Source organism: Microcaecilia unicolor, chromosome 3 (genome assembly GCF_901765095.1).
Source record: "Microcaecilia unicolor chromosome 3, aMicUni1.1, whole genome shotgun sequence".
Taxonomy (NCBI): Eukaryota; Metazoa; Chordata; class Amphibia; order Gymnophiona; family Siphonopidae; genus Microcaecilia; species Microcaecilia unicolor.
The window spans coordinates 392601209-392620143 of record NC_044033.1 but is presented as its reverse complement, the minus strand read 5'-3'; the positions used below and the strand labels follow the sequence as shown (position 1 = coordinate 392620143).

The window sequence follows — 18935 nt, the reverse complement described above, 5'->3', positions numbered from 1 at the left end:
TCAATTCTTTCTTGTATTGTGTTTGTTGCTAAGAAGGACTCTACAGATTGATGTCTTATGTTTTACCACTGGCTGACTCCTGATGCAGTTGATAGCCGAAACACGGCCTGTGTCTGGTTTTTTTCCTTTGGCATCTGAGCCCACCTTCTCTGTTCCATCTGTGGCCTGATGCATTGTTATTATTTATTTATTTATTTATTAGGGTTTATTTACCAACTTTTTGAAGGAATTCACTCAAGACAATGTACAGTAAGAATAAATCAAACATGAGTAATAGGCAATTACAGCAGTAAAAATATTATAATAATACAAAGTATGGCATGGTATACTACTTACAATGTCAACACAATATGTAATAGAACATTATAATTGATAGTGAAGGGTAAAGCAAAGTTGTAACATATAGATAAGAAAGTAGGAAGAGTTAGAAAGTAAGGTGACTGATTTAAGGAAAGTTGCACATTAATACATAAAGCATTTTGTTTGAGGAGAGAGATTGCAGCAGGGGTCTTTTGAAATCTATTTTGCTTAGAGGAGAAGGGGGTACTGAATCCACTTCCAAGCAGGGCTGCCTAGAGGGGGGCAGGGGGGTAAAATTTCCCAGGCCCAGCCTCCAAGGGGAGCCCGGCGCTGGGGTCTGTCTGTCTCTCTCTCTCTCTCCTGCTTCTGATAGGACCTGGGTGATCACGTCCCGACAGGAGCAGGAGAAAGAGAACTTACCTTCCAGCGCTACTCTTCACTCTACCGCGGCTGCTTTTCCCCTCAGGGCATGCACAACGTGAGAGAAAAAGCAGGGGCGGGGCAGGCATGGAGTGAAGAGCAGCACTGGAGGAAGACTTCTTCTGCTGGCAGGGCCTCGGGATTCCCGCCAGCTCCAAAGTATTTCAGTTGCTGCAACAATCCTGGAGGGGGGGGTGGCGGCCCTGCCCCAGGCTCGGCTCAGTCTCTCCTCAGCCCTACTTCTGAGCTTCTAGATTGGATATATTACTGGACCAGGAGGACTTAGCATCCTCCAGAGAAGCTGTAGAAACTAACCCTGATATCAGTGTTCTAGAACAGCCTCATAGAGGAGGATCTCTGAGGAGGAGATTCCTCCTGGAGAGGATTCCTCTGTAGCATAACTTTTTTACAAAGATTAACCGCCTTAATTTCTCAGGTGTTAGCAGCACTTAAGATTTCAATGGACCACTCACACGAGAGTGTGGCTTCAGATGATCCTTTTTTGATTGGTATTAGGAAATTTACTAAGTCTTTTCCTGTGCACAGAGTAGGTGATATAATATCTGCCAAGTGAAAAGTTCCAGATGCAGTGTTTTCATATCAAGAGATCCATATCTAGACTCGAGATCAAGATGGCGTCCGTGGGAAGGTGTGTAGTCTGAGGCTCCCGGAGACCAGATCGCCATTCACAGCGTCTTGTTTCTTTCACCATTTTTATGGTGAAAAGAAAAGGGAAATCGGGGGCTAAAGCCGCCCCGAGCCCCGCTGGTACCCAGACACTCCGTCAAACGACTCTGGAGGCATTCGCGCTTCAGACACTGGGAACCCGAGCTCCTACCTTAGTTGGATCCCCAGAACAGCTTGGGGATCTTAGCATAGAGGCGGCGTCTCTAAGCCCGCCTAATCAAGCTGCCCCGCCGAGACTGGGTGGAATTTCGGAGTCGACAGGAGAGCCTCGGATGGAAGGTCTGCAGGCTAGTGGCGGCCCTGTTGATCATTCGACGCCGGACACCGTTACATCAGAGAGGAGGGCGGGAGGTTTGGATCCATTGCCCTCCCCCGTCCAGGCAGCTTCGCTTGCAGCACTCGGTGTGAGCTTGAAACCGGCAGTAGTAACTCTCGAGGCCCTATGGGAAGTGATCCAGACTCTCAACTCGTCCCTTCTTCAAATTTCCAGCTCATTTAACTCTGAAGTAAAGGAATTGAAATTGCAACAACAGAATATGGAGGATAAAGGCTCAGGAGGATAAATGTGAGTCCGGTTTACTTGATATGCAGACTCTTCAGACTACTATGGGTAATATAGTTCTTGAAAAAGATGTTACTTCGAGAAAGATTGAATTCTTTGAAAATCAACTTAGGCGTAACAACCTAAGATTTTTGAACTTCCCCAAAACTCCTTTGATATCTCCCTCGGACATGTTGAAAAAATACTTTATTGAAATCTTGGGGATACCAAAGAAAGCGTTACCACCAATCGTAAAGGCATACTATATTACCAGAGCCAAAACAGTTTCTGTGGAAGCTCCAGATATGAATCTAACTCAATTCTTAGAAACATCTTTAGAATCAATAACGGAACGCACGACTCTTCTTGCAACCTTTGCATTTGAATCCGATAGGAATCATGTATTTAGACTTTAGATTTATTTCATCTCAATTTTTTGGATCGAAAATATAAGTGTTCCCGGACATTAGTAAATCTACTCAGAGAAGGAGGAGAGAGTTTCTGGGGCTGAGGCCCCGGATTCTATCCCTAGGAGGCACTTTTAAATTAAAATTTGCATGTAGATGTATCATTTCTTTAAATATGGTTTACTGTGAGGCATATTTTCAAAGCACTTAGCCTTCCAAAGTTCCATAGAAACCTATGGAACTTTGGAAGGCTAAGTGCTTTGAAACTATGTATGTGTTTTTTGAACCAGAAAAATTGAAACAGTTTATTCTTGCTAAAGAAAGGGGCAGTGAAGAGCCTGTGGGAACTCCCGTAGATAGCTAAAACTGCTGGTAGAGTATTGGGATCTACCCTCTCAAAGCTAGATATTGAGTATCACTCTTTATTTCCTGGTTTCATTTACTTGTGGACTTCATTACAATGTGGACTAAGTAATAAAGTATATTTCTTAAGATCCTGATGTGTAAGGTTGAGAAATGTTTCTTTTATTTTTTTGTATTTCTTGATTTTCCTGCATTTGCTAATTGTAAATGTATATTTGAAACTTGTAAATAAAGCATTAAAAAAAGAGATCCAAATCTAGATTATATCTGGTGGGGGGGTTCCTCCAGACAAGGATAGGTCTTAGCTAAGATAGATGGCATGGTTTTGGCAATGACTAAAGAGACTGCTATCCCAGTAGAAGGGGGTGCATTTTTGAAGGAACCTCAGGATCATAGGTTGGAGTCTGTATAAGCAAGCCTTTGAGGTTTCAGTCTTGGTATTAAAAAATTGGGAGGGGGGGGGGGTCCAGTTTCTGGATACTGAAGACATTCTTCAATAAAACAATGATATTGCCACTAGCCTAAGTATAGTTCTGGTTATGGCTATGAGCTTTATATGTAGTAACGAAATCAACAGGACTCTTCCAAGAAGGCCAGGGAGATGATGTAGGGAGTATACACTTTATTCCGTAATATGAGTTGTTGACACAGCACAGTGTTTCTGCAATAGTGCCTGCTTCAGGAGTCTGTACAGTTGTTATAGTGCCCAAATGTAGCAATAGATGTTTCAAATGATACAGACAATGAGTCAAGTCTTTCAGTTTAATTCAGGTTTTATTTACCACTGATATCCCCTTCTCAGGGTTCAGTGCAGTTTACATCATTAGTGGGGCGGAAGTTGGTACATTATTATAAATAGGACATTGTTTGAGTATAATCTTGTTGGTTAAATACAATTGGTACAGTATTGTAAGTAGGATATTAGGTGAATACTATCTTGTTGGTTTGATACAAGTTATCTGCCTAGCACTATAGGGTATGAGAGTGGTAGGTGTTTCATATAGTAGAACAATAGTCCATCAGGGGTTTGATGAGTTGAGATTGTTATGTGGTAGGCTTTTTAGGTAAGTTTTTAACCTCTTCCGGAAACCAAGGTAGTTAATCTGATCTCAAAGCCAGAAGTAGTGAGTTCCTTAGAGAGATTCCCAATACCAGGAGGAGCAAGTTAAAGATCCTTTGAAATCGGATTCCCTTGTGGAAAACTGGGGCTAAGATCATTTGTTCTTTCAGTCTGTTTGAGTGGACAATGCAGACAGATGAGATATTGATCAACAGTTCAGAGGTAACGCCGTGCAGAATCTGAAAGAGTAGACAGGCGGCTTTAAACCTAGTTCTTTCATCTATGGGTAACCAATGCAGTTCAGTGAGATAAGATGTGACACTGATGTAGCTATTTATTTTGAAAATTAGTCTTGCTGCAGTGTTCTGTATGATCTGTAGTTCATGGTGTTTTAAATATTGGATCTTAATAACCAAAAATAAGACATAACAGTAGTCCAAATGCGGTAGGATCAGCATTTGGACCAGTAAAGCAAAGGCCTTTTGATTAAAGAATGATCGAATTTCTTTCATAGTTGTTTGATATGGGATGGGAATGATAGGGAGGAGTCTAGGAGGACCCCAAGCACTCTGACTTCTGATTCTACTAGGAAGGTTCTGTCGTTGGGTAGTGTTATTGAGGTTGGGGCCTTAACTCCTTGATTTCGGAACCAAAGGATCTTGATCTTTTGCGCATTCAGTTTCAGTTTATTTGCCAAAGCTCAGGACTGAATATTGTTCATTCCAGTTGTTACCAATTGGATTGGATCTTGGTGTGGAAGTGTCAGTGGTAGAAGAAGCACAATGTCAGGGTATAATAGTAATAGTTCTCCTAAGCCCAGGTGTATTTACTGTAGAGGTTATATCTAACCCTGTGCCCTTCAGTAGTGGTGTGAGCATACTTTTGCCCATGTCTAGAGGAACAGAGTCTGAATCTAGCAGCTTATTGAGGCAACTGTGCAAATGTGAGCATTTTGGTAGCAGTGATTTTGTATCCTCAGATGATAGCGGTTGAAAAGTTTCCCATATTTGGGTTGCTATAGTTCCCTGAATTGGGTCCGAGCTTGAGTATGCTCTTGAGTTATAGTTTTAAGTTTTCATTTGTTGGGTTGCTTTTAGCTAGGTCAGATCTAATTTGGTTGATCTTGCTCTTGAAATAGTCGGCTAGTTCTTGAGCTGTTGGGCATGTTTGATGTACTGTGTCAGCAGAGTAAGTGGAGCTTAGACTTCTTACTAGGTTGAATTGTTTTTATTTTCAAGGTTATCCTGGCACACTATGCTGCTGTAATAATTCCATTTGGAGTCAGCTACTTTTAGTGGGGAAAGGCAAGTTTCCAGTTGGATCTGTCATCAATAGATTTGCCTTTTCTCCATTGTTTTTCAAGGTTTCAGCATTTGTTTCAGCTGAGTGACCTCTACTGAGTACCAGGGAGGTTTTCATACTGCCTCAACCTTTCTGTTAGTAATTGGAGCTTTGTTATCCAGACAGATTTTACTGATTTATTAGTGGGAATTTCAAGGGTGAGAAAGTCTTTTAACTCAGTCCTGAAGCTTGGTTTATTGATTTTCCCTCTGGAGGTTATGTGTTTAAAAGGTTGATTCTTTGTCTGACTTGTCAAGCATATATTAATGGTAAAGTCTAGTTGGTAGTGATCAGACCATGGTATAGGCTTCCACTTAGGTGAGCCGATCAGGTTGGTGGGATAGGAGGTAAGAAAATCTAATGTATGGCCTTGTTCATGGGTTGTACCTTCCCCAAACATGGTAAGATCACTTATCTACAAGAATGATTTCAAGTTATGAACATTGTTATCCGTCTCATTCTCTAGATATAAGTTTAGATCTCCCAGGACCACTACTCTGGGAAATTAGGACATGGTGGAAAAATTGATCTCCGATAAGATAGGTTCAGCCTTAGACCAAGCTTCTGGCGGACGGTAAATAAGGAATAGGGAAATCTGATTGGCTTCTTTGGAGTTGTGGTTTGCATAGCATATATTCCAGTTCTGGGAACACTTCTGAACTGACAAGAGAGATGTGCAGAAAGCTGTTATAGATGAGGGCAAGCCCCCACCCCCCTTCACACACACACACACACTTTCTTACCTAGTCTTGGGGAATGTCGTATCCAGGTGTGTATAGGTGGGGTAGTATCAGGCTGTGTCTTGGTGGTAAACAGGAAGCCTAGATACGAAGATTCAAGAAATTCCTTTATTATTAAGGTCTTGTTCACCACGGATCTTACATTGACCAGATTGCTGGCACAGGTGTTAGGTGGGTTGTGTGTTCTGTGTAAGAGGAATGTTTTGTTAGGTTCAGGAGAGCTTGAATTTTAGGTTGAGAGTTGGGCTTGGTGATTTGTCTATGGCCTGGTGCACCCGTGATTCTCTGTGAATCGGTGTTAGAATTCATTAGCGGATATCTACTGGTGTGTCTTGGCTGTCTACAAGTATTGGCTTTTCAGGGTGTGTTGTAGACACCGGGAATTTGTCCAGAGCCTGTGCCGTCAGGTAGGTTGCCTATCATGAATCCCAGGAGGGCTTGGTGCACCCGTGATTCTCTGTGAATCGGTGTTAGAATTCATTAGCGGATATCTACTGGTGTGTCTTGGCTGTCTACAAGTATTGGCTTTTCAGGGTGTGTTGTAGACACCGGGAATTTGTCCAGAGCCTGTGCCGTCAGGTAGGTTGCCTATCATGAATCCCAGGAGGGCTAAGTAGAATATTAGAAGCCACTTCAATGTGAAAAGACAAGAGAAGAAACAAGCAGCAAAAAAAGAAGAAAAAACGTAAAAAGTGATAAATAGCAAGACTTATGCAGAGCTTAGAAGCTGTTCTATTGCTTGTCACTGTGAGGTCGGTCTGAATGGGCTTCCAGTCAAGATTCCTTTGCAGCGTTTCTTTTGCTGGGCTGGGAGGCTCCTCAGTGTTGCTGTATGTCTCTCAGAAGCGGATGTGTTGTCGCTTTCCTTGGGTTGTAGGTGGTGGTTGTGCTCCCCAATGCTGCTGGTGGTTTCTCTTTCTGCATTGGGTGAATCATCTTGCTGGTTCCACAGATCTGTCCTCTCTTCCGGGCTCCTGCCATAACCGCAGTCTTGATTGGCTACCATTGGTAAAAGGACACTGGGCCTGATGGACCGCTGTTCTGTCCCAGTATAGCAGTCTATGTACTTATGTGTTTGTGTCCAATAAAGCAAGCCAAAGAAAAAAGGAGCGCCGTTGCTTGATTTGGAAGGCTGAGGCTTCCTGCATCACCCTCCATCAGTGATCCAGCCTCCAGGCAAACACTGGTGTCTTTGAACAGTTCATTATTAGAGCCCCAGCTGTATCGTTTGAAACATCTGTTGCTACATTTGGGCACTATAACAACCATACAGACTCCTGAGGTTACCGAAATACAGTACCATGTCAACTCATATTATGAAATAAAACATATACTCCCTACTTCGTCTCCCTGGCCTTCTTGGAAAAGTCCTGTTGATCTTACTATTACTCCTTTTTCCGACTCATCTAGTCCGTAGTGGATCTTGCTTCTCCACCTCAGTGGTTGATCCTCATATGAGCTTTATATACCACCTTTCTAGAAATTCATAACAAGACAGTTCACAATCAAACTAAAAAGGAAAAAGAACACCATATTCATAAGATAAAGAATAGAAAAAGCAGTCAGGAATGCCTGTGTCCCAGATCATCTATGCCTGCTAAGACTTATCATAGATTTTTCCCAGATTTTACAGACAACCTTAAAAAATGAGTCCTTTTTTTTTCTGCCTGCCGCAACTGGTGTATGTGGGCAGAGCAGTTTCCTCAGCACTGACGTCAACTGTGTTTTTCAGCCGATTCCTACTGCTAGCAAGCTTCGCCTACTGGCTTCAACCCATGTAATGGGCTAGATAGCCTCGTACAGTCTCCTGTTTTCAATATAACCTCCTTGACTGGAAGCCCCCAGTGCTGAGTGTTCAGTTCAGGGGGGGACTGGGCAGGAAACTACTGCAGTTCTTCTGCTATGCCCCCTTTGATGCACTCTGTCGAGTCCCGCCCCCTATAACGTGCCATTCCAGCACTAGGGGATCACCGTGCTGCTGCAATCAAAACGGAAGACAGCGTGATGATTTAAGGGAATCTGGAAAAACCTGTTAAACCCAGCATTAATTCACGGATTTAATAGATTCCTATGGGCATCCGTTATATCTGGTTAATCCAGTTTTTATCTTGTTTCGTTTTTCACTGACACTTTAAATTTGGTGAAGGAAGGTTCTGTACATAGTGATAAATGCATAGAATCCTCCCCCTCCCAAAAAAGGGGCAGTACAGAAGAATGCACTGTTGAGAGTAGTCTAGGTGTGCAGATAAGGGATAGCAGCTGCCCATCACACAGGGAACATAAAGCCCTAAGGGGAGTATGGCATGTGATCAGTGATGCCAGATAACGGGGATTCCTGGTGTAGAATATCCTGTGGGCAATTGTGACAATGTTATATTCAATGCAAACACAAAAGTGTAGCCATTGATGTTTTTTCAGTACTACAGTGAAGGAAGAAACGTAAAACAAAATCATACAAAGTAACAGGAAATCCATCATTCTATTAATTCTTTATCTGACTTTTATTTGAAATTACTTTATTCCAGGTCTTGGTGGCTTAGCAGCTGCCTATTTGAATCCAGTCAGATCTTTTGTGCCTCAAATGCCAAAGCTGATTAAGTCGCTTTTTCCTCTCCGAGATGAAAAGAAAGGGCGACAACCATCTCCTCTTGTACAACAGGTATGTAATGACACAACTTGCCTTGGCCATTTAACACTGATATAATAATTTTGTAAGTTCAGCAGCACTGACAGCTTCTGAAGGAGACGCTATTACTAAGCTGTACTCCGCAGAGGGCAAAATGTCAGGGAGGAAGAGGGGCAGAGGAAGGGCACAAGACAAAGAGGGGGTTACAGAGGGGGAGAGTAGGGAGTTGCCCAGAATGGCAGGAGATGCACACACTGCCTCCTGCTTGGCACAGTCACAGACTATTCAAATCTTTGTGTACATCTTTGTGCTAGGGGAGGAAGTGTTGGTAACCCATATGAGGAGGGAGGCATCAGGCATACTTTTTTTTTTTTTTTTTTTTTTTAAATAAGGGACAAATATAGTAATGAATGCAACTGTAGAAAACTGGGTGCATTTAGTTATCTGCAGTTTCCTTATTCTGAAAGATGGTATCTTTACTGCCCAATTACAGTTGAGTAAACCAAAACAAGGGAAAGTGGCTTTTTAGCAGATTACATAGACTACCAGTGAGAGCCTCTGGACTTGAACTTACTGAAAGCCTGTCTCTGACTTGGTGATGTCACAAGATTCTCTACTCCTTTTTCCACCTGTATTGTTCCAAGTTTTATATTGTGATATAGATATTTTTTGATTCATTTTTTATACTGTAAAGGCAATATTCAACATCTTATATCCAGTTAAAGAGAACCAGATATTCAGACGGAGATCCAGATGTCTGGCTGTTTCAATATGGCTGGTTAAAAACAACAGATATATCTGGCTATCTCGGGCCTTCTGTACCTGTGACAGGCTTATTCAGTTTAAGGTTAACCACACAGTGCTGAATAAGAATGCAAGATCTGCCATTCTGAATCATACTAAAGTTTCATCAAGCCTGTCTTTAACAGTGCTCAGCCTGAGGCACAAGGAATACCTGGCAAACCTCAAAGAACAGATCCATTCCTTGCAGTTCCTTGTAAGGGATGAGCAGTAGCCTTCTAAGGTCTACTTGGCTAATAATTATTTATAGATATTTTTCCTCTTAGAATCTGTCCAGACCCCCTCTAAATTTAGCTATGTGGTTGCCTTGACCACATCCTCTGATAACAAATTCTACAGCTTGTTTGTTGTGTAAAAAAGAAAATGATTTATTTACTTCTATTTTATATTTGCTATCTAAGTGTCCTCTAGTCCTAATACAGTTTGAAGGCACAAATCACCATTGCCTATTAACCTGTCCTACACTACTCATGATTTTCTAAATTTCTGTCATATCCCCCCTCACTCATCTCTTTTTCAAGATGAAGAGCCCTGATCTGTTTAGCCTTTTTCATAGGAGAACTGTTCCATGCCATTTATTATTTTTGACACCCTTCTCTGTACCTTTTCCAGTCCTCTATATCAGTGGTTCTCAACCCAGTCCTTGAGGCACATCCAGCTAGTAAATGTTTCAGTATATCCACAGTGAATATTCATGAGATAATTTGCATACCAATGAGGCAATATATGTAAATCTCTCATTCATCTTTATTGTGCATATCCTGAAAACCTGACTGGCTGGGTGTGCCACAAGGACTGGGTTGAGAAGCACTGCTCTATATCTTTGTTCAGATGGGGTGACTGGAATTGGATGCAGAAGTCAAATTATAGTTGCATCATATCCTTTCCAGATTCTTCCTAACATTCTATTTGCTTTTTTGACTGCCACTGCACCTAGGATTTAAGTACATTGTCCACAGTGACTCCAAGAACCTTTTCCTGGGTGGTAACACCAAAGACAGAACCTATCATCATATAAGGTTTGGGTGATTTCCCCCATGTGCATCACTTTGCATTTGTCCATATTGAATTTCATTTGCTGTTTTGACACCCATTTGTCCAGCCTACCAAGGTTATTACGCAGTTCCTCAGTCTGATTGTGGTTTAGCTGCTTTGAATATTTTTGTCCAAACAAATCATCCTAACAAAGCACTGAAGCCTTTCTTCTTTTAACCAAAGTGAAGGTAAAGGCCTTAACAATAAAAGAACCTTCGTTAAACCAGTGTCAGTGTAAAACAACCAAACAAAGTATTCACTTATCTCAAAGTGGTAGAGTAAAACTCAGTGAGGATTCAGCACCACTCTCAATGAAAAGCTGGAGTGCATGGAGCTCAAATCTGGTGTAGCCATTCAACAAGCTGCCACGCTTCCAAAGGTCCCTACAAGGAAACTTTTTTGTGCAACCTGGGCTGCTTCAAGGGACACACATTCCAACCCGGCTGTGTTCATAAAGTGGCTTCAAAGATTTTTTGTCATATCAGTGCTATCTGGATAACTTTTTTGTCATGCTTCTGATCCTTTCCATTGCTACCTGGATACCTTTTGATGGCGCATCAGCTTGCCTGGTCAGAATTTAACTGGTCTCCATGGGGAATTAAAAAATAAAGGCAGATATCCAGTAAACTGGAGATATGTCTTTGTATAGAACCCCCCCCCCACACACACACACGTTTATTTCCTTCCACCTGACTACGTGGAAGAGCAAAATCAAGCTCGCATTTTTGACTTTTTAAAATCCCTTGAATTAAGAATGGATGATACATTAAATACAAGTAGCATTGTCTTAGGTAGCTGACAATGTTCTACATTTATATAGTAGGTTTGCAGCAAAATATGTATTTGAATTCATTTTGACACAGTAAGTCTTGAGTGTGGCGTTTATCCCATGTTGGACTTATACAGTGTTTCCCAAGTCTGGTCCTGGAGTACCCCATGCCAGTCAAGTTTTCAGGATATCCACAATGAATATGCATGAAAGAGATTTGCATATAATAGAGACAGTGCATGCAAATCAAGTTCATACGTATTCATTGTGGATATCCTGAAAACCTGACTGGCAAGGGGTACTCCAGAACTGGATTTGGGAAAACACTGCTCTAATACATTACAAGTCATGCATTCAGATGGATTGACTTATGATTAACGTTTCATTTCTAATGTTTGCTTTTAAAAACTCATTGCGGACATGGTGGTTCTTCCTTATTTGCTTTACCATGAGTTGGGCATCTCTTGTGCTTTGGTTTACCTTTCTGTAATTAGATAATAATGAGATGGTTCCTCCTCCTTTAGAAGTCTGGAAATCCCAGGTGCCAAAAATGTGCTGTTGCACTTTGCACTTTAGAAATGAGTGTATGCTGAAGGCAGTAGGATCTTATTTGCATTAAAGACCATGTGTAAATCCAGATTATTACATAGCTGTTTGCTGAATGCTAATGTTTTCAGTTAGAAAAGAGTATTGCCTAAAAAAATGTCACAGTTCAGTATGTTCATAGTACCCTTCAAAGATCAATTTTCCTGTTTTCCACATTCAGATATAATAATTTATAGCTGTCTGGCACATTTCAAAAATGCAGAGAGAGATTGCACAAAAGGAGACAGCAGCCTACAGAATTGTTGTCTCTGACCTTCTGACGCAAGTTTAAGAGCCAGCCTGAAAAATGAGCAGCAATTGATCCACACTAGTATTCGAGCGTGATGTTCAGACAGTACATAAAATAAATGAAAGAGCGTCTTCGTTTCTAATTAGATTGGATTAATTTGGCATAATAGTTCTTTGATGTATCTAGCAAACCTTTGTCAGATAAAAGCTGCTTGTGTACATTAGAATATCTAAGGTGTCTGAGTAGTTCAAAAGTCTTGTATAAAAGTGCTGTAAAATGCATACAGTCTAGTGATATGAACAATACACATTTTCAATACTTCTGAATTACATAATCATTTGCTGGTTATTTCCCCCCCCCCCCCCCCCCCCCCCCCCCATAGGCTGAGAATGTGTTAGATTCTGCTGAAATAGAAAATAGTCATAATATATGGTTGGAAATTAATATATAGTTTGTAATTGTAAATGCAAACGTCCAAATTTTAGCACTTACATTTGCTATGAACCAAAAAATATTTTTTAATTAACTATAAGTAAGGTTTGAACACACAATATATATACCATTCGTGCTTTTTCTTATGAAGATAGTATTCTATGATAAGTCAAGATATATTAGAGGGGGGATTAAGTGACGTCACCCAGTTGAATGGCTGCTTTGTCCCAGAGCGCCCTCAAACCCACTCTAATTTTGCTATAATAATCATTACTAACTGACTAATTTTTGTTCCTTTGACATCCTAACCTCAAGAGATACCAGTACTGCTCTGATGGTGAGTCACAGAGGACATTTAGATTTGCAACTCTTCACTTATAATCTAGTGAGCTCACCAAGCCTAATGGTGGGAGAAATGACAGAGGAGACATTAAGGCCACATTCGGAAACCACGAACGATAGAGCACTGCTGTGCAGTAAAGAACCTAGCCCACACTGGCTTCCAAAGAGAAATTACACACATGGATGATGGAATTAAAGGCAGCGATTCTTAGCATGAAGCATGACTTGCATGCAGATGTAGAAGGCCTCCATAAAATGTTTGACGAGATGGGCCAACAGTTAAATGAGTTTGAGGAGCGAGTTATCGTCCATGACCAATTAATCATAATACCAAGGCTAAATATGAGGAATTATTGCTTAAACTGGAGGATGCTGAAAATTGGGCATGCTGGAACAACATACTGGCATAGGGAGTACCCAAGGTGAAGATGCAGCAGCACTAATGCAGAGAATTTGCACACTTTTTTTGCAAGTTGCATACCTGGAGCAAGAACAACAGCCTTTGGAATTTGAAAGAGTTCATCGTGCATTGGGACTGCGCCAACCGGAGCACCCGTGACTTAATTGCCTGTTTTCAACACTTTCCGATGAAGGAGCACGTGCTCCAAGCAGCTCGCCAAGTGGGACATGTCCTACTAGGTGGAGCCAAGGTCGAGCTCTTTGAAGACTTATCTGCCATGACCCTGCGCCAGAGAACAGAATTCCAAGAAATCAAACGATGCCTTACCATGCATAAGGTGCGATATTGGTGGCAATATCCTTTCAGCCTCTGCTTCACAATAAATAATAAATTGCTTAGAGTAAATACACTGGTGGAGGCTCAGCAAATCCTACAAGAGGCTAATCTCTGGTCAAAAGAACTCCCACGGCCATCTCGGAACTGACTGTGTCCAAGGAACTGGCCAGGCAATGTTGGTGCTAGGTGGATCAAAAGTGGAGACTTCAATGTCAATCAGATGCCTGTTCTCCTACGAAGTTGTGAGGCTTGTTTGGACTCACCTATCTGTTTTCTCACCATTTGGGCAGATGAAGTTAAGAAAGCTATGAGTGGGGAACTTGGTTAATTTTCCCTGTCCCTTGCATGCTTATTACCTATAATGAAATAGTACATCTAATCAAGGCAAGATATTGCTTAAGCTGGTTTAAGAATATAAGTTTTTGGCTTTATTACTGGTTTAAGGTTAGTTTCTACTTGATAGCCCTACTTTTTCAGCGGAGGAGGGTGGACAAGGAAGGTGAAGTCACAGACTTCCTTGGCTCAATTTGTGGATGGCCGCTTTAGCTGGGGAGTGAGATGGGGTGGGTGGGAAGAGTGGCACGAAGGAAGAATCTTTTATTTCTGTGGTCTCGATGGTGGCTGTATGGAATGTTAAGGCTGGGGTTATCTGTTTTGACTACAGTATTGATATGTTTTCTAGGGGCTTACTGTTGACATTTGTATTGTATTCTAGATTATTCTCATGAGTCTCAATAGTTCTAGGGGATAATCATGCCAACATGGAAACCACTGAATTTTCTGTTGAGCATTTGCTCTTAGGCCTGCAAAATTGCTTCTGGATAGACACTAATTTCTTATTCTAGTCAAATGTCAGGCTGTGTTTCCTAAATGATAAATGCATTCTGCTGTCTTCTTGTCACCTCTTGGAAAGATCTCCAATTCTGTGACTTTCTATAGTCTAATGTTTATAATTTATTGCTGTCTGGTTGTGTTCCAGAACTGCAGTGAAATTATACAGGAGGGTGCAGCTGACAAAATTGTTGTCTTTGACCTTCTGATGCAGGTTCAGTAACAAAGCTATTAAATAATAAACCACAATAAATGGAATTTATGTTGATAAACAGATTTTTATAAGTTGAACCTTAAGTGATCAGACCGGCTTTTCATTCACCAATCAGACTTAATTTGTTTTGCATACTCAAATGTTATAATTTCTTTCATGATTATTTTTTTTCTTCTTTACTGATCAAAAGTGATCAGATTTGAAAAGTCCTGTTTGCTAAATCCAGTTAGTTGAATCTTAAATAGCTGATGTTTGGCATATGGCTAATCCTTTTGTGTAATGCATGTCCATAGTTCACATTTTCTTTATTTAAGACCAGTCTATTCTGTTGTCTGTCAAATGCAGTTCATGCCTCAGGGGTATTGAAACAGCCACTGTCTCCTGGCAAAATTCAAATTTGCTATGAGTAGTGTAGTCTTTATTAAAGTAAGGACAAGGAATTGCTCTTTAGGAGAGAACTTAGTGTTAATTCAATTAACTTTTGAATAAATAAAGGACCTTTTAGTGTCTCAGTTGTCTCCTCCTTCATGTCATGCCTGCTACTAATCCAACTGCCACTAAGCTGGTGCTGTTTCATTTAAGCATCTAGTTGGTAACCAATAGAAAATCTAGAAGAAAGAAAGGATGAGAGAAACCACTGGCATCACATGCAAGTTTCTAGATTCACAGTCAAAGCACATAGATATTAATTTAGGCTACTGTATCATTTTACCACTGAGTGGTGCTATTTTAGCACAGGTGCCATTTTATGCACTGAGACCTAGTTACTAATAACTGTGGTTAATACACATTTTAACAGTAGCCCACATTGATAACACCCCCCCCCCCCCTTATATGTAGCAAAATTAGATTCTTTTTCCTTATGTATGATTAATCCCACAGGACACAGTAGACTGAATAAATCAGCCATTTAATTGCTTTTATTGCATTTCTTGATCAATGTAAGTATCCCAAAGCGATGTATAACGAATATTAATACAAAAATAGTGTAACACATACAATACAACATACTCCATCTCACAGTACTTAAATACTAAATACAGGCTAAAACCTCTCCCCATCTGTTGTCCAGAGCAGCTAATAATACAAGTTGTGACATGAAAGACTAGCCTCCACTTATTGTCATGCTAAAAAGAAAAACATGTTTTCCACCCTCGCTGAAAGATATAAAACCATTTTGTAGTTCTGACTTTTTAAGTAAAGTGTTTCAAAACCTTGGAGATGTCGCTGAAAAGGCCCAGTGTCAAATTACAGTGATCCTAGCTTGAGAAACTGGAGGAACAGCAAACAGCCTCTCCAACTTTGATGTCAACATGCATCCTGGTGTGTAGAAAGTTTAGTCTTCAAGTAATTTCCTTGATCATGCCTAAATTTAAAAGCCAATGACAATAACTCAAACTAATATGGCTTCTGATCCAGAAGCCAATGTAGGCTAAGTAGTACCAGGGTAATATAGTACTTCAAATCAAGCCTGATGAGCCTTGCTACTGCATTCTGTTACCCTCTAATATAAGCAACTGATTCTTAAGAAGCTCAACATAAAATGAATTGCAGTAATCTATGTGGAACTGCTAATTCCTGGATAAATTTTACCAAATCAGTAGGCTGGAGAAAGTGATAAGTTTGCTTTAACGTTCCAGTGCCAGAAGGCTGTTCACATCATCACTGTAATCTGATCGCAAAATGGAAAATCAACCACACCCCAAGATCTTGCACTTTTACATATTTTCTTGAAGTCGCTATGCAATAGTACCCAAGCATTCGTTAACCCCAAGCAGTGTACTATCTAATCTTACATAGAGGATGAATATAAATACCGAAAAGAACCAGCAAGAGGACTGAAGCTTGAAAGTCCACAGCACAACAGCTATGGATTAGATTAGAAAGATTAGAAAGTCCTCGTACCAGTGCCACTCTTAGGCATACATTTATCCTCAAAGCCCAGGCTCATCAACTGCTAAATCATCCTGACAAACATACGTGCAAAACATATAGACACACAGTCCTTCGCATGCCCTAAATAATTATCCAAAACATTTTTCTATGAATGCCTTATATGAATATCTTTGTCTTTTGTAATTTTCAATGGACGTTATTATTTAATTTAAATCCTTTTTATTGATGGTAAATCACAACCAACCACACATGTGAAGCTTGAATAAACAAAACTGAAAACCATCAACCATTTTCATTAAACCCCAACTCCACCCCCCAACTCCTAGAAACCCCTCCCCTTTATGATTAATTCCTTTTTATTAACATGAACATAAGACTATTGCAATGATAACCAAACAGCTTACATTATCTTGGTTCACTTTTGTAACCTCAATGTTAGTTACATAAGTATTTCACCAATACTGTCTTTACCAACTAACTAACACCCCAACCTCCCCCCCCTTTCTTCTTCCCCTTCCCATCCCTATCTTCCTTTCCCCCCTCCCCCCCCCCCTTTTATTATCTTGGGGATTCTTCCATCTTGTCAACTCCCCAACTGGTATCATACCCATAGTCCACACCCAATACCACAGCACACAAGTATCGCTAGAGTTCAGAGGTTCAACAAATGGCTCCACGCCCCTGGCATAAGTGTCATCCAGAACGGGCCCCAACACTGTTGAAATTTTCTCCCTTCCTTCGAATCCAAATCAATAAGCCCAGCCCGTTCCACACGCATCAGAAGTAACATTCGTGTCCGCCATTGTTGCAGTGTAGGTGCCTTGTCCGAGATCCATTCTGTTAATATAATCTGCTTAGATACAGTAGTTGCCTTAGTCACAAATTCTGTATAACCTTTAGGGCTAGGCTTTAACAATTTCGGACATCCAAACAACAGTCCAGCATCGTAGGTCCACTTTGCATTCCAAAGTTTAGATACAGAAAACAGAATGGACTTCCAAAATCTTTCCACATGCACACAAGTCCAAAACATATGCCCCAGAGTTGCTCCAGCCCCTCCTCATTTTGGGCATTCGCCCCATGGGGACATTCCCATATGGAAGGCTGTTCTCGGGGCAACATGAACTCGCATTGCAAATTTGTATTGCACTTCCCAATGGCTCACTACTGCGGTGGCTCGTCTAATGGACACAATATGTGTTTTCAGTTGCATGGCGGACAATTTAATAGGAAGTTCACTGCTCCATTGTGTTGCTAGTCTAATGTAGTCCGGTTCCTCCGCCGTGTCCCTGATGTGTCTGTGGTGGAACATAAGTGGGACCTCTTGTTGCACCGCCAGAGAAAACGCTGATGACAATTCCTCCTGCACGTCCTCTGTCAACAATTCCCACTCTAGAGAGTCCATGTAGTGCTTAAGCTGCATATAGTAAAATTTGTCTGTATCCGGAAGCCCAAATGTTACTTGTAGATCCGCAAAGGATTTAATCTTACCGTCCAAGTTTAGCGTGTGCAAGAGGTATATCAGTCCCTTACGTCTCCATTTTCGAAACACTGGATACAGCATCCCAGGCGCAAACTGTACATTTCCACAAATGGATTGGAAAGGTGTTACTCTTGCTGAAAATTTATGTAGATGGCATTCCCAAGACCAAGTTGCTTTTGCCGTTGGCATTATCTATGAGTATTTCAAAGAGTCTGGGATGGGCCCTCACCCGCATGCAAATAGCTCGTAAAGTGTGTTTCTGGCTCCATTTGCAGTTCCAATGCGGTATTTGAAAAGTCCTCTGACCCGTGGAACCAATCATTGACATGACGCATTCCGTATGCCACTGACAGGTATCTCACATTCAGTAGGCCCAACCCGCCATATTCCACAGGAGTCGTCAGAGTTGACATTGGCAGTCGTGCCTTTTTCCCTTGCCACAGGAATAGCTGAACAAGTTTATTTAACTTCCTCTCACCTGCTCTCGTCAGGTATAATGGAATTGTTTGAAAAACATATAGCCATTTTGGCACAATGTACATGTTATCTAGTGCTATCCGCCCCAGAAGTGTAATAGGCAATGCTCTCCACATACGCAACCTCTCGTCAGTCTCTTTCAAGAGCCATTTAAGGTTTTCAGTATACATTATCTTCAGGTCTGCTGGCAGCCAAATTCCTAAATACTTGATTGGTCCTTTAGCCCAGGTTAATGGTTGGGGGCCCCTATACTGTGGCACTCCTGCTGCTTTATTTTTCTTTCTTGTAAAATACAAATTTGAGTACCACAGATCCTGTTTTGACTCTTGAAGTCACTTTATAAATATGATACTTGGGCTCCTTTATATTTCTGTCAATTGACCATTATCTAATATAATAAAACGCACCGTGAACGTTCTGAAGACAACGTTCTGAAGTCACTCAAACACTCCCTGTAGGGTTTGTGGATTCATGGTGTGAAGCCAGCCAGGCTGCCAGCCGTCTCTGCCCCGCCCTCGCGTCAAACGTCATGACATTGAGGGCGGAAAAAAAAACAAAGCGCAGCGTCAGGGAAGGAGGCGGCGCTCCCGACGTCTCTA

At 41.2% G+C, this 18935-nt stretch overlaps 1 protein-coding gene across 1 annotated transcript in view; it reads left to right on the top strand.

Moving 5' to 3' along the window:
* Positions 1-18935, top strand: part of KIF13B (kinesin family member 13B) — a 427996-nt gene that overhangs the window by 385557 nt on the left and 23504 nt on the right. Inside the window, exon 37 of the mRNA XM_030198710.1 lies at positions 8385-8518. Within this exon, the coding sequence (XP_030054570.1) occupies positions 8385-8518 (134 nt within the window). The remainder of the gene's footprint in view (positions 1-8384; positions 8519-18935) is intronic.